The sequence below is a fragment of the Equus caballus genome, chromosome 31, assembly GCF_041296265.1.
Source record: "Equus caballus isolate H_3958 breed thoroughbred chromosome 31, TB-T2T, whole genome shotgun sequence".
Classification (NCBI taxonomy): Eukaryota; Metazoa; Chordata; class Mammalia; order Perissodactyla; family Equidae; genus Equus; species Equus caballus.
Window position 1 is genome coordinate 4493470 of NC_091714.1, and position 14623 is coordinate 4508092.

The 14623-nt window shown below is 39.2% G+C and overlaps 1 protein-coding gene across 4 annotated transcripts in view; it reads left to right on the forward strand.

The window, feature by feature from the left end:
• Nucleotides 1-13069, forward strand: part of C31H6orf118 (chromosome 31 C6orf118 homolog) — a 19539-nt gene extending 6470 nt beyond the window's left edge. For 2 of the 4 annotated variants that reach the window (XM_014738149.3, XM_023633149.2), the window contains exons 2-10: nucleotides 117-790; nucleotides 1612-1734; nucleotides 2582-2641; nucleotides 5037-5161; nucleotides 7703-7761; nucleotides 9549-9730; nucleotides 10804-10857; nucleotides 11406-11467; nucleotides 12837-13069. In XM_014738149.3, the coding sequence (XP_014593635.2) occupies nucleotides 117-790; nucleotides 1612-1734; nucleotides 2582-2641; nucleotides 5037-5161; nucleotides 7703-7761; nucleotides 9549-9730; nucleotides 10804-10857; nucleotides 11406-11467; nucleotides 12837-12945 (1448 nt within the window). In that variant the 3' untranslated portion in view covers nucleotides 12946-13069. The remainder of the gene's footprint in view (nucleotides 1-116; nucleotides 791-1611; nucleotides 1735-2581; nucleotides 2642-5036; nucleotides 5162-7702; nucleotides 7762-9548; nucleotides 9731-10803; nucleotides 10858-11405; nucleotides 11468-12836) is intronic. The other 2 variants (XM_070256513.1, XM_023633151.2) reach the window with 1 other exon arrangement.
• Nucleotides 13070-14623: the final 1554 nt, after the last annotated feature.

Genomic DNA, 14623 nt, shown 5'->3' on the forward strand with positions numbered 1-14623 from the left:
GCCAGTCTCTCCCTTGGGAATGCGATATTCTAGTTCAGCAAATGCACACATTGCCTCATTGCCTTATTGTGGCCCTAGGAATGATGTTTAATCGTCTTCTTATCTTTCCCGACCAGTCTACCTGAGGTGGAAACACTGTGAGACGCCCTATGTTAAGACTTTATGCAATCTAACGAAACTCCTGAACAGACTTCAGAGAGACCATAGAGATGACGTCTACCTTTACATCTCTGGACACCTGAATCCCAATAAGCTCTACAGGCCACCTGCGACGATCTTGCATCACTGGCCCAATGCCAATAGGCCAAAGGGGGAAAGAATCGTCAGAGCGGAAAAGCCTTTCGATAAGAAGATTGCACAGATGAAAGATGCCTGGGCTTATTTTACCATCAACACAGCCCTGCGTCCAAACGATGCCCAGAACACACCACTCTTCAGGTATTTGAACCCTGTGGCACACACTTCCCACAGTTCAGAAGAGGATCTCATTCCAAAGATGGCTCCAAGAGGAGAGGGTTCTTCTGAAGGACGCAAGAAGGAAGAGCTAAGACTGCCAGAGATGAAGGTTCTCAAGTCCAAAACAGTCAAGTCCAGCCGTCAGTGCGTGATGTCACCCCCAGGCAAGGATGAATACCAGTACATCAGCTCGTACTTGGCCGGCGTGACGAAAGCAGACAAGTATAGGAAGTTCTTGTGTTTCGAAAAAGAAGTTCTTGCCAAGCAAGATCTACTGAAGAATGATTTCACTGGGGGCAAGGCAGCAATATGCCATGAAAAGAAGCTGGAACAGGTAAGGAAGGCAGTTTTGCAATACTGTCCACGTAAGTGCCGTAGCTCTAGGAATCTAAATACTGTGGGAAGAGACTCGCCCTCAGGTGCCTCATTTATGTTTCCAGGCAGAATAGAACAAGGCTGCCAGGTGCTGAGAACATCTGAACAGGATGTAGATGATAATGGTTGGGGTGAGATAAAAGAAGGCTAAGTTTGGAGACTGGTAAGTTGGAGGTGATTTCATAATTGGAAGCCTTAGATGCTGCATAGCAGCTATGGTAAATAAAATGTTCACGAGATAGCAGAAGGATCCGAGAAGAGGTTTGCCTAAGTCACAATGAAAGAAGGTGAAGGGAGAGGGAGGAGAGAGTTGACAGTTATATGACATAAGGAAAGGCTGCCTATGAGTCACACATGTCTTTGAAGGTGGTTAAGTGTGCTGTGAAGTGATGCGTTGAGCGTGCGAGGCTCTGGGTATTGCACGTGATATATACCAGATAACCAAACCTTGGTGAGATTTTTGGCTGAGAGGACTGAGGAAAGAGACAGACCTTGGGGTCATGGAGGCAGAGAGTGAATCCTTGAGGACAAGATGCAAAAGGGTGAATAAAGAAAAGAAGACAAAACTTGGATGACCATGTAAGGTTCTCAGCACTGGCTGGAGGAAATCAGATGCATCTTGATTTCCCACTGGGCTCTGCCCAGACCTAACGCTTGGGCAGTGGGAGCTGTATCCTCTGATAGAAAGCCCCATGGGGATTCTGATTCTTTAACCTGAGAAACTATTTGGGAAGGGAAATAAAGACATCCTGAACTGGTCTGGTTCTGTTTTTCCTCCAGGAGCTCCAGAAAGTATGCGTATGTGACCCTCAGCAGTTCAACAGACTACAGGTCTTTGGGAAAATTTTTGAAGACATTTGCAATAGTTCTTTGATATTTGGTGATATCTTGAAGGAAGTGAAGGTAATAGAAACATATATCTCCCACGTAACAATTAAAAGCCATGCATGATTTTCTGCGCACGTGATCTCAACTCGCACAGAAATTCTGCCAAGTATCATGGTCTCCTTTCTACAGACGAGGAAAATCCCTCACAGAGCCTGGAAGTAATGTGCCTACAGCCACATGGATCCTAAGTGGGCCATGTGGCGTAAACACCCAGCTAACTCACTCCTTAAGCTCAGATTTTTCCACTAAAGCTTCCTAATTATATATAAACTTTTATAAAAGCTACATAGGTAACATATAAACTTTTGTAGTGATGCATATGTAATTTTACATGAATCTTTATGGAATTATAAGTTTGTTGTGATTTCATGATGAAAATGACCTTCCTATTGAAGCTAAGTTGAAAGTGGGTTGCTTACCGATCCTGCTATTGTCTAAGTCCTCAAGGGCAAAGAATACTTAGAAGCAGCAAGACGGTGTGTCCTGTTCTCCAGAGAATGTCTTCATCCCTGCAGAGCTCATCTATGGCAGGTCAACAGGACCCGATCCATGGAGCTTCCGAATGGCAGGAGCTCACATGGTCTTACCATGTGTCAAGTGATTTTATGATACTGTTTTGAGGTGATCCATAGTTAATATTCAAATATGTTTCAAAGATAGTGAAATTGATACATTTTAGTGTGTACAGTGTTTAACATATTGCAGGAATATTTTCTAGTTTTTGAAATGATCTGAAAACTGACATCCTTAAGTCCGTACTACTCACACACACAAATAACCTTTAGTCTCGTTATCCCATACCACCTATCCAATGGGTTTTTCTCTCTCTCTTTTTTTTTTTTTTTTTTTTTTTGTGGTACAGGACACATATGAACTCTACATGACAATACTTCTGGAGTCCCAGCCCACAGCCCAGTATGAGGTAATAATCAATCCTGCAGGTGCCTGAGTGAGCCTATTTCTTCATATTTCAGGAGCAGTAGAAAACATTCTGAATCCAAGAAGCCCCATTTGTGCCTCCATAATTCAATATAGCTGATACTTTTATTAGAGATGGGCTTGATACTAGCTGATGGGTGTTGTGGGTAGAGAACTTAACTTCTGCTCATGGTGATAATGCTGGTCAGGGAGGAGGAGGCCACCAATTCTCAGTGATCTCTGCTGGCTTAACCCTCCGTGACCCAGAGCTCGCGTGTTGGTGTGCTCAGAATTGTCCCTCTCTCGTTTCTCACTCTCTCCCTGCTAGATGAGAACCATTTGCGTAGCCCCATTACACTGATGATCCCCAGCTTTGTATAGGTCTCCCAGAGCTTTCCTGTGAGTTCCAAATTGTACCTCTATCCAGCTTCTCACTGGATGTTGACACTTAGGTATCTGGGGTAGGCAAGTTGCAGACCTTAAAATAGGGAGATTATCCTGGATTATTTGAATGGGCCCAATCTAATCAAATGAGCCCCTAAAAGCAGAGAACGTACTCTGGCTGGAGTCAGAAGGGAGAGGCGATTCCAAGCATGAGAAAGATTCCACGGCCGCTGGGGGCTCTGAGATGGAAGGCCCATGTGCTGGGACTAGAGAGAAGTTTCTAGGAGCTGAGAGCAGTCCCGGCTGACAACCAGCAGGAGAATGAAACTTCAGTCCTACAACCACAAGGATCTGGCTTCTGCCAACAACCTGAATGACCTTGGTAGGAGATTCTGCCCCAGAGCCTCCAGAGAGGAGTGCAGCCCAGCCCACACCTTGGTTTCAGCCCTGTGAGACCCTAACAGGGCCCAGCTGAGCCAACCCAGACTTCTGCCCTACAGAACTGAGATAATAAATTTGTGTTAAGCCTCTAAGGTTGTGACCATTTATTATGACTATAATATAAAAGTAAGAAAATGTCCCATGGATAGCTTAAAACAGAGCTTCCAAAACTGTTTTTAATTGTCCTTTATTGAACATCAGCTCCCATAATGCATGGGTGTGGTCCTTGTCTCATTGACACCTCACAAGGACCTTCTGAATTACACATTCTTTTCTGCATTCTCCCAATGAGGCAACCGTCCTGGGTTGAATAAATCTCCTCCAAAACTTTGTGTCCACCTGGAAGCTGTGAATGTGACCTTCTTGGGAAACAGATTCTGTATAGATGTAATCAAGTTAAGATTAGATCCTTAGAGTGGGTCCTAATCCAGTGATGAGTGTCCTTATAAGAAGAGGGAAGTTTGGACACAGACACAGATGTTGGAGGCAGAGATCTGAGTGGTGCATCTCCTGACATAACACTATATTCCCAAACCACTGCAATATCTATGTATATATGTAAACAGTTTGGGAATATAAATGGTACCATGTCACTAATTATCAGAAAGCATGTCCAGTTGTTATCCCCAGTGAAGAGTATAAAGGAGACATTGTGACGAGGAGCATGAAGCATGCATAAACCTGTGGCCTCATCTAACTGGTGACAACTTCCAGGTGTTCCCTCCAGACTTGGGTCACACCTGTGGATGTTTAGTAAGGAAAACAGACTTCAGGAATAACTTTATCACTTACCAAAACCAGGAGAATATAACCCTGGAGCTAAGATGACTTTTGACGTTTTGAATTCATTCAAGTTTAAAAATTCTGTCTTATAAATTGGGAAGCGTAGTTTCTTACTTTGTGTAAAAAACACAACATTACAAGGAGGTCAGTTCTAACTTCCTTCTTAATCCAAAATCAGCTGTGTGCATTGCTTTCTTTGTTTTGAGCTTTTCATGCTGCAGAAAAATAAGCTTTTGTTTGACAGAAATAAACAGAGGCTCCAGTTGGGGGTCTACCCTGTATCTTATCTTTTAAGCTTGAGTCAAAAAGGAACATATATGCCTGTATCTCAATCAAACACCGGAATGAAAAAAATCCCCAGGCCAACGGGGCACTGCATCCTTCTTCCAGTTTCTGGAAACTTGGCAGCCCATCAGCTCCACGTTTGAGTATAGCACTGCTTTATATCTGTGTGCAGTAAATGAATTAATTGATTCTCACTCACTTAGAAGAAATAATTGTAGTAAAGATAATGATGTACTCGAAGCACTTTATTTCCCCCACACAAACCACGCAAGCCCCCACTGATTTCTGAATTTCTTAGGAAAACAAAACCTTAAAATATATATAAAAAAATTTTACCCGGATCCTCACATGACTGGTTATCCCACCTCCAATATTATCCTCTTCCTGAAGCCCTCCCTATTTACCTGTTTTAACTAGAATGTAGATTGTGACTCAGGACATCTTGAATGCACTGTAACCACAACAAAGTAAGATTCTGACCCTTCCTGTGTGTTTGTCCCGCCTAGACTTTGCTGGCTCACCTCAAGGGGCTGCAGAGGAGATCTGTGAAGACAGAGGATGTCGACCAGGCCAGGGAGGAACTGAGGGCGTGTGTGAGGGCTGTCAAAGCAGCCGTGGAGCGTAATGACAAGTAAGGGTTAACCAGCTGACTTGATCCGTGTTGGGATCATACTATTTTACTGTATCTTAGACCATGTGACGAGCATATATTTCCCTTTTTGCTGCATTATTGGCTGAGGCATGCTACCTTTGTCTACTTCCTGCCCATCATCTGGCGTCTTCCACAAGCAGGGACATATGGGACTAGGATGTTGTAGATCTGGTGTTTCTACGAGGGGAGTTTGGGGAGGTTTCTGAAGGAATCTCATGCGTTCTTTGGTGGTCCCTTGAAAACTTATTGACAGATGGGAATGCTGTAAATTCTAGACGCCTTTTATGAATGCCCTTATTATCTTAACTTAAAAAAATCTTTCTCCTCCCTGTATAGTCTTCCAGGATGAAATCACAATCAGATAGGGTATACTTTTTGTAAAAGATTAAAAAAAAAAAAAGATTAAAGCAAATTCGACACACCCTAAATAGCCCCAAGAAAATAAAACAAGAAACAAAAACCAAAAAACAAAACTACACCTTCAGTGTAACTAGAAGACGGAAAGCATCCAAAATTCAAAATACCTGAAAATGAAGAAAGGCACATCAAATGCTGGTGAACCATTATCCACTCTCTTTCTGCAAACCTTTGTGACAGTAAGGGCAGTTTGGAGAAGAGAGAAGAACGGAGCTAACAGAAGACCTAAAATTGTTCTAAAGCCACTGCCAGAGGGAGAGAGAGAAAGAGAGAGAGAGAGAGAGAAAGAGAGAGAGAGAATCTATCCTAAGTGAGAATATTGCAAAGGTTGCCGGTAGATCGATCAGAGCACTGACTTAAAAGGAAAGGACTTCAAAGTGAGTGTGGAAGCAGGGAAACAATTCTGAAATGCTAATGACCTGGGTGAGAAGAGGATTAAAAGAAGTGATCAGCATCCGTTGCAACTGTGCACTGAAGAGACAAGAAGCAAAGATGGGGAATTTAGAATTCCATCAAAGAAGAACATCGAAGCGTACACAGTGCCTCCCACTGCGGTTCTTCCTTTCCTCCAAAAAAAAGCTATCCAGCAAAAAACCAAAACAAGACAAAACAAAAGACCCCAAAACAGCAAGAGCATAATTTGCTACTCTGACAGATGTGTCCTCTTGAATTAGGAATCTTGCACACTACCCCAGACCACTAGCCGTGCCCACAAAATGGCAGAGGTATAAGGATCTTTGTCCACACAAACTACTATAAAAAGAAAACAGAATATGAGAACCCAAACAATTTAGCTGATGAAAATCCTGCCGTCCAATAATAACAACAAACAGTTGGAGAAGAAAACTGTGCCACAGCACTCCAAACCAAATGAAATACTCTCAACAGAGCATTTCAGGATATGAAAACAACCTTCAGTCAGAAATTTAAAACCTAAGCACATAAATCAACAACAGCAAAAAAGGGAAGACGTGAAACAAGATTTGACAATTAAGGAAAGACAGGTGAAAAAGTCAAAATTACAGATCAAGACTAAATTATGACATGCCCAAGGAGGAATATCTCGGAGTGAAAATATAATCAAGGGCATTAGAGAAAAGCAGGAAAACATCAAGAGAATGAAAATGACAGAGAGAGAAAATGAGTCAGAGAAAAAGGGCTTGAAACAGAAGATCAGCAAAGAAGATCCAATTTACATATAATTAAAGTCCCTGAAGAAGAAAAACAAAGCAATGGAATAGAAACATAAATAATATTTAAAACTATAATATAGTAAGAATGTCTGGAAACTCAACCCTTGGAATCTACATATTGAAAAGGCCTTTATCATTATAATTAATCCATTCAACCTCAATTTCTTAACATTGGGGGTCCTAATACCTTGCTGTTTCTCTTTTAATCTCTGATAAAATGAGCTAATGTGTATGAAAATCTGAAACTATTAGGCCCCTTCTAGATTTGCAGCATTAAGCCATTTGTGGTTTTGATGTTTTTAACCAAATCACAGTGAATACCTCAGTGTATGCAATATTTATTAGATTCCTTTTTTCTCTCTCTGTAAATCTGTTAGAAATAAGATAGTTGATTTAGTTTATTTTGAACCAGGAAGAGGATCCATTGCAAAGGTTTTTATTTTCTTCTTTTAATATTTCTTGTATTTTATTTTTAGTTTAAATATAGTGGAATTAGTAAATTGTATCTGTGGAATGAAATCATAATGCACAGGGAAAATACAATGTATATTCCAACATCAGTAAGATCTTTCTATTGCCCTTGATTTGTTGTTTGCCTCCGAGTGTAAAATATTTTCTTTGCCTCCTTGCTTCTTAGAAATTCAGGTCACAAAATAATATCAATAAACTCTATTGTAAATCATGTATTTTACGTTAACTAGTTCCTTTAATTAGTAGTTTACGCAATCTTGGTAAGAAAGTGTTTTCTCATTTATCTAGCTTGACTTAGTCTCTCATTTTATGTATATCGTAAATTTTCTTTTTTGCTAGAAACTAATAAGATCAGTTTTTATTTCTCAATTAGAAAAAAGATGAAAGAAAAAAGTGCCAATGGGGTTCTAATGTTTCACTATTTTTTATCAAACCGTAGACTCAGAAGTGAGTTAGAGTTGGAGCGTGTCTTGCTACAATCTGCTAAGGAAAAATCAGGCAAGTGATGTTCTTCTGACATATGTTTGTCTGGGACTTTTGGGTGAGGAATCTTCAAACCTGGTCCCCTGTTCACGGCCTCCTGCTATTAGTTATTTGAAAGAGTTTTCCAGACAGATTATTCAATTTTATTCATTTGCTTTTTCCCATCAAGTTGTTTAGAAATAATCTAAGACTTCATTTAATCTGAAGTGGTTTAAATGAAATACTTTAAAGACACAAGGAAGCAGTTGGTCTCTGTAAGAACTTCCGTCAGGGTTAAAAGTTTATTATTTCAGTTTCTTTTCTTTTGGGCACCTTTGATTATTTAGTTTCTCTGTACCCAGAGACAGTGTCTCCATCATTTCATTATTCTTTACAATCTTTGTGGGGTTTTTTTTGTTGTTTTTTTTTAAAGATTCGCACCTGAGCTAACAACTGTTGCCAATCTTCTTTTTTTTCTTCTGCTTTTTCTCCCCAAATACCCCCAGCACATAGTTGTATATTTTAGTTGTGGGTCCTTCTGGTTGTGGCATGTGGGACGCTGCCTCAGCATGGCCTGACGAGTGGTGCCATGTCCGTGTCCAGGATCTGAACCAGGGAAACCCTGGGCCGCTGAAGCAGAGCACGTGAACTTAACCACTCAGCTACAGGGCTGGCCCCAATCTTTGTGGTTTTTGGTGGAACATTGAATTAATTCAGGACCTTATGTAGAGAAAATTATGTCAAGTTTTGACCAAGACATTTGGAATACATCCTAAGGAAATTGACCAAATGATCTAAATATGGGAATCAGATCCCATGAGGAAATGTTGAAGGACTAAAAGTTGTTCACTCTGGAGGCCGGCTCCGTGGCTGGGTGGTTAAGTTCGTGCGCTCCGCTGCGGCGGCCCAGGGTTCGGATCCTGGGCGCGAACATGGCACTGCTCGTCAGGCCACGTTGAGGCGGCGTCCCACATCCTACAACTAGAAGGACGTGCAACCAAGATATACAACTGTGTACAGGACGGGGTTTGGGGAGATAAAGCAGAAAAAAAAAATTGGCAACAGTTGTTAGCCCTGGTGCCAATCTTTGGGGGGGAGGGGGAGGAAGGAAGATTAAAAGAAAAAAAAAAGTTCATTCTGGAGAAAGTGCCTTGAAATACATGCTGGGTCTTAAAAAGGGAACCGTGAGCACCTGTTCAATGGATCCTCACGGGACTGAAGCAGAGGAAGTGGAGCTGTGGCCTCTTGTGGCTTTCAGGGTAACAGCAATGAAGGCAGCCCATTCTGGTTTACAGACCCTTTACGTTTTTATTCTTAGGTCAAAGAAGTCGGCTTTAATGGATCACAGTGCGTTTCTAAGGCTGGCCGAGTTCGGGATGCCAGTCAGTGGTAGAGGCCTTGACAGGGCTGTGAGTGTGTTCCTGACAGGGAAGGTGGCCAGTGCGTCACCAAGGCTCCGAGGATCCTTATTTCTATTTCTTTAGTTTCAGCTGCCTATCTGCTAAATCAGGATAATGATGGTACTTCCTTATCAGGTTTATTGTGAGGATCAGATGTGATGACTCATGAGACCCTCGAGCACAGAGCCTGCCACAGTGTAGTCCCTCTGCCCATGCATTCTTCGAGTCATTATTACTTGTGAGAAAGAATACACGGTTCATGGGAAAGTAACATTTTATGAATATTGATGTGCTCAGAGTTTGAGTTACATCATATTTTATAGCTATATGTAACATACCTAATATTGTTAATAATACATACTATATTAATAAAGGCTGAGAGACTAAACACAGTCATACTTTGCTTTTAAAAATTATTTCCAGAATCATCCAAGAAAAAAGTAATGGATGAGGAGAACCTTAGTCTTATAGAGAAGGTTGAGAAGACGAGGTGTGAAATACTTAATAAATGGGATGAAATTCAAGCTCTTGAAAGAGAAATTAAAACAACTTTGGTTCATACTGGAATTTCACACATCACTGAGAACAAGATTAAAAGCATAGAGGTAGGCAATTTATTTATTTGAATGTTTACATTGTGCTTTTGCTTGAAAACCTTGGGAAACACATGAAGCAACTCGATTTTGCCATAGGGTAAAAAAACAATGTAAAATTTGGTCCACATATGTTTTCATTTCAAAACATTTATAGCAAATGATTAGAATAATTACAACTTAGCTAAAACAAAAAAAATGAGGGTGATAAAAATTCTGTGGAGCTCTGTTAAGGGTCAAATTGGATCTCTTTCAGGTAAATTGATGTGTTTTAGAATTTAACAATTTTGTATAGAAAATGCTTGTCATAAAAATAATGGCTGCCATCACATAGTGTCTAATATGTACTAATTAGTTTAAGCTGAATCTCAGAGAAGTTAAGTAACTTGCCAAATATGACACAGTTTGGAGATAGCAAAGCCGAGAACAAGCTTAGTTTCTTTTTGGGCTCCAAAGTCCTTATAATTTCTGTTGTGCCACATTAACTCCATACTTAGATTTTTAGTTAGGTGTACAATTATGCTGGAAGATAGGAATTAGTTACTGCCATTGAAAGGAGAGCCTACTGTATTCAAAGTAGTCTTTAACAATTATTGCTAATCACTTTCTTGATAAACAATATAAAGTAAATTGTAAGTTTTGATATGCTGTGGTGTCCTGCTTATGGTTACACTGAGCCAGGTTCTGCACAAATAAAAATTTATTATAACATATATTATATATTGCTGGTATATATGTGACATTGACATTTGTATTTTTATATTGTATCCAGCCACCTTAACAAAATCTCTTACTAGTTCTGAAAAGTGAAGAATTCTTCTGCTTTGGAATTTGCCTACAATTCTCTAGTGTTTTGCAAAATCAAGCCCACCTCTTTTAGTTTTTGACCAAGAGGGCCAGAATCTTAGTGCATGTCCTTCACGTCATGCTCTATTTATTCATCTGTTTTTAAATGGTGTGCTATTGGTACTTTTGAAATTAGAATAACAGCATTCACATAATACTTTTTCTTCTATAAATGGGGAAAAATATTTAACAAATATTCTTAACCAACTATCTTTCTTTTAAAACCACTTCTCCTTCAGACTGAAACGATAAAATTGGACACAGCAAATAAAATTCTAAGGAAGAAAATACTTGTAAGTTTTTATGAATCAATGTTTTTAACAAAAATATTTTCACTAGTGCCTTCTGGTATTGGGTTGTAAACCAAATAAGAAAATATGCATTATCTTTCTAAATGATAACTTTTGGTAATGCTAGGAATATCCGGCTATGCAGACATTAGCTTAAAACTGGACATATTTAAGCTAGTGTATTAATGAAAAAAATAAACATTCTTTTTTAATAGTTGAATGTGCCAATCCGAATCGACCATTTCTTTAACCCTTCCACACATAACAATTAATTGTGATGAGTTTATTCAGTGACAAGGAATATAATGGACTGGCTCCCCTAACAACTATTAGGATACCCCTCCAAAATACATGCTAACAATTTGTTGCATAATAGATTATAGTTCTGTTTCTATTACATATGTGTATCTTTCTATATTACATATAATATGAATTATTATGTTATGCTTGATTCTAGGAGTGGTAATCTCTTTGGATTCAATATTACTGTTGTTATATATGACCAGTATCATGCCATTTTACATGACCAAATGACTTTTACTTTTTGGTAGATTATTGAAAACCATTTGAAGCAGAGCATGAAGAAGAATAAGATGAGTGAGGAGGAGCAGCAGTAAGTATTGATTCCATGATAAAAGAATTGACATAATCTCACGCTATTCCCAAAATCACCCATTCAAAACTAGATTAGGCTAGACAATACTTTTGAAGTGTTTACATTCGTGAGTGTTAACTTTAAATATGCATGTGACCTCCTTTCCTGTGCTTGAGAAGGCTTAGCCCACGATTTAAATCTCAATCTGTATATATTACTTAGCAATATAAAAATAAATTCTTTGGAAAAAGCTCAAGAGTTGAGGGTGAATTCTCATGGGAGGGGGGTCAGGAAAGTGGAAAGTCACATGGCTGAGGATGGCTTACTTTTCTCAAATTATATGGTTTCCAGAGATATTAAATCTTTGAAAAACCTATACCTGCTTTACTCTAAAAATTTTAATTTAAAAATGAAATGGCTGATTTATATTATCTGTTACATAAGTTTAGACTTTATATAGTTAATTTTCTTAGAGTTGGTACTACAATTCAAATCTCGGGATTTGGTAAGGCTGCGAGGAACAGAAAAACATTGGTGGTTTACATATGGAAAGGGCTTATTTCTATCAACAGCGAAAAGACATTTATTTGTAGGTGGCCTATGTTCAATGATATCATCAAGGAGCCAGGGCTCTTCCATCTTCCTTCCCAGTTCTCCTTGAGTGTGATTTTCCTCCTCAGGGCCTCAGTATGGGCTGTCTTCAGGCATTGGGTCCATGTCCCATGGGGGAAGAAAGGGGAAAGTGAAGGTCAAATGGCAAAGAGCTTCTCATCTTGAAGCTTTTCTGCTTTATTTAGAAAGGAAAGCCCTTCGCGGGAACTTCCACCCGTATCTCATGGACAGCGTCATGTCTCAAGGCCATCCTTAGCTGTAAGGAGCATGTCAAATTAAAATGGAGCATTCCACTTCTCAGTGTACGTGGTAGAGAAAGTCAGAGGGGAAAAGATATTAGAGTGGGTGCTGGAGCTGCATGAGCCATACAAGTGGATCCAGGTTTTGTGGGGCATTATATCATGTTGGGTGTCTTCAGAGGAAAAGAATGTAAAATTACAAATACAAAATTGGGAAGGCTCCTTCCATAGCCTTGGCAATGAAAGTGCATGAACCTGAAGTTTAAATATCATTGTCTTCAAGGTAAATCCACCTCTGCTGTCACACCATACTTAATCTGGAAAATGCTGTAGGGGATTCTTCCCATATACAGAGAGAATCTTTGCTGCACTCAAGGCCAAACTCTACTAAAATATTCTTTAAAATGAAAGTGGAGGATTGCAAAGTCTCACTGTGTGTTTTTGAGTAAACGTGTCCTAAAAATAATTATTTTGAAATTTTCCTTTATGCTTAATGTGCTGTTTTCTAATCTATTGTATTCATTTGTTATTTTAAGGAACTTCTGGGAATTTATTAAAGAATTTGTAAAATTTAAAGAAGCAGACAATAACTCCCAAGTGAATGGAAAAATGACCTATGAAAATTTACAGCCACCATGTACATAGCGTCGATGCTTGCAGATGTGTATATTAATGAAGATACATTTCATTTTGTTGGTTTTAATCTCTAATAAAATTAATGTGGTATATGTATCTTCAGATATTGAAATAAATACATGTATGCCTTTGATTAATTTTTCTTTTGTATACATCTTCATCACAATAATACTTCTTGGAGCATTTTCTGCTTTCATTTAATAACTTTCTCCAGGGAAAAATACTTTGAATCATTTGATAGGAATAAGAATTTCAGCATCACTGCAGTATAGACCAAACTTGTTTCTTATTTGCCAAAGCAAGGATATATATGGGCATTTAATAAAATGTAGTAGTCATCTAATTAATATTCATTTAATTAAATAATGATACACTACTCTACAAATATTACAACACTAGCATAGTGCTTTGCATGGCAGGTGTCTCAGCTGATTGTTATCTTTGTGACAACATTGTGACTTGGGATTTTTTTATCTCTACTTTGCCTATGATCTGGTCTGAGCACTTGGAGTAAATGCAAGTCTGATTTCTTCGGACATTCGTATATAGGACTGTTGTGAAGATTAAATGTAAGTGGTGAAATACAAAGACGAGGGATTTAATCCTAACTTAAAATATTAAAGTTTGAGTTCAGAAAGCAAGAAAGAGATAAACAGCGTTTGCTTTCTATGGACCAGGAGGTTGATATTAGGGAGGTGTGTTCATTACAGCTCTCTTTGCAATCATTAGCTTTCCTTGGGGCACGATTCGTTCTGCTTTTAGAGATAAAATGACGGCAGCTGAAACCGAAAAATTTTTACCATATATAGAAATAAATTGGATTTTATTAATGTTTGTTGAATTCTCTATGTTCAAGTTCCTTTCTATTGGTTATTTATGTTCACTAGAATCTTATTGAGTAGGTACCATATTTGCCATACATGTAGGGGAAAGAATGAAAATGTGAAATGGTGAATTGATTTTTTTAGACTACACTGTCAATAATAAAGCTAGGATGCGAACCAAGATTTGGCTTGCTCAGTTCCTAAACTCTTATCACTGCCTCACGCTGTGTCATTTATATACACCACCAGACAAGATACAGGGAAATGAGTATACGTTGTCAAAGAGTGACATAAAGACCGCTAAAACTAAAAAGAAACAGACCGACAAACAAAGCTGAAATTATTTGCTTGCTAAGCAAGGGAGAGCCATTCACTCAAGAGACAAGGTTCAGAGAGAATCCAATTTGAAAGTGGAGGAGCTGGATATAGGGGCCAAAGTGGCATGTTATTTCATTTAAGAGGATTTTGGACATTACGCCTTGAGTGTATTTTTAGGATGGGGATGGGTGCTAGAAAGTTCTTTTTTCCATTGGCCATTATCCTGGCTATGGTCAGAATAGCACTGTTTTCAAAGAGATATGAGATGGGTTATAATAAAGCCTTGTCAAGATCAAAGTCTTGTAGCATGCACTTGAGTATGTGTATCCTTGGGACTGATAAATTTTTCGTTTAAAAACAGGTAAGCAGGGGGGCTGGCCCCGTGGCCGAGTGGTTAAGTTAGCGCGCTCCGCTGCAGGCGGCGCAGTGTTTCGTTGGTTCGAATCCTGGGCGGACATGGCGCTGCTCATCAAACCACGCTGAGGCAGCGTCCCACATGCCACAACTAGAAGGACCCGCAACGAAGAATATACAGCTATGTACTG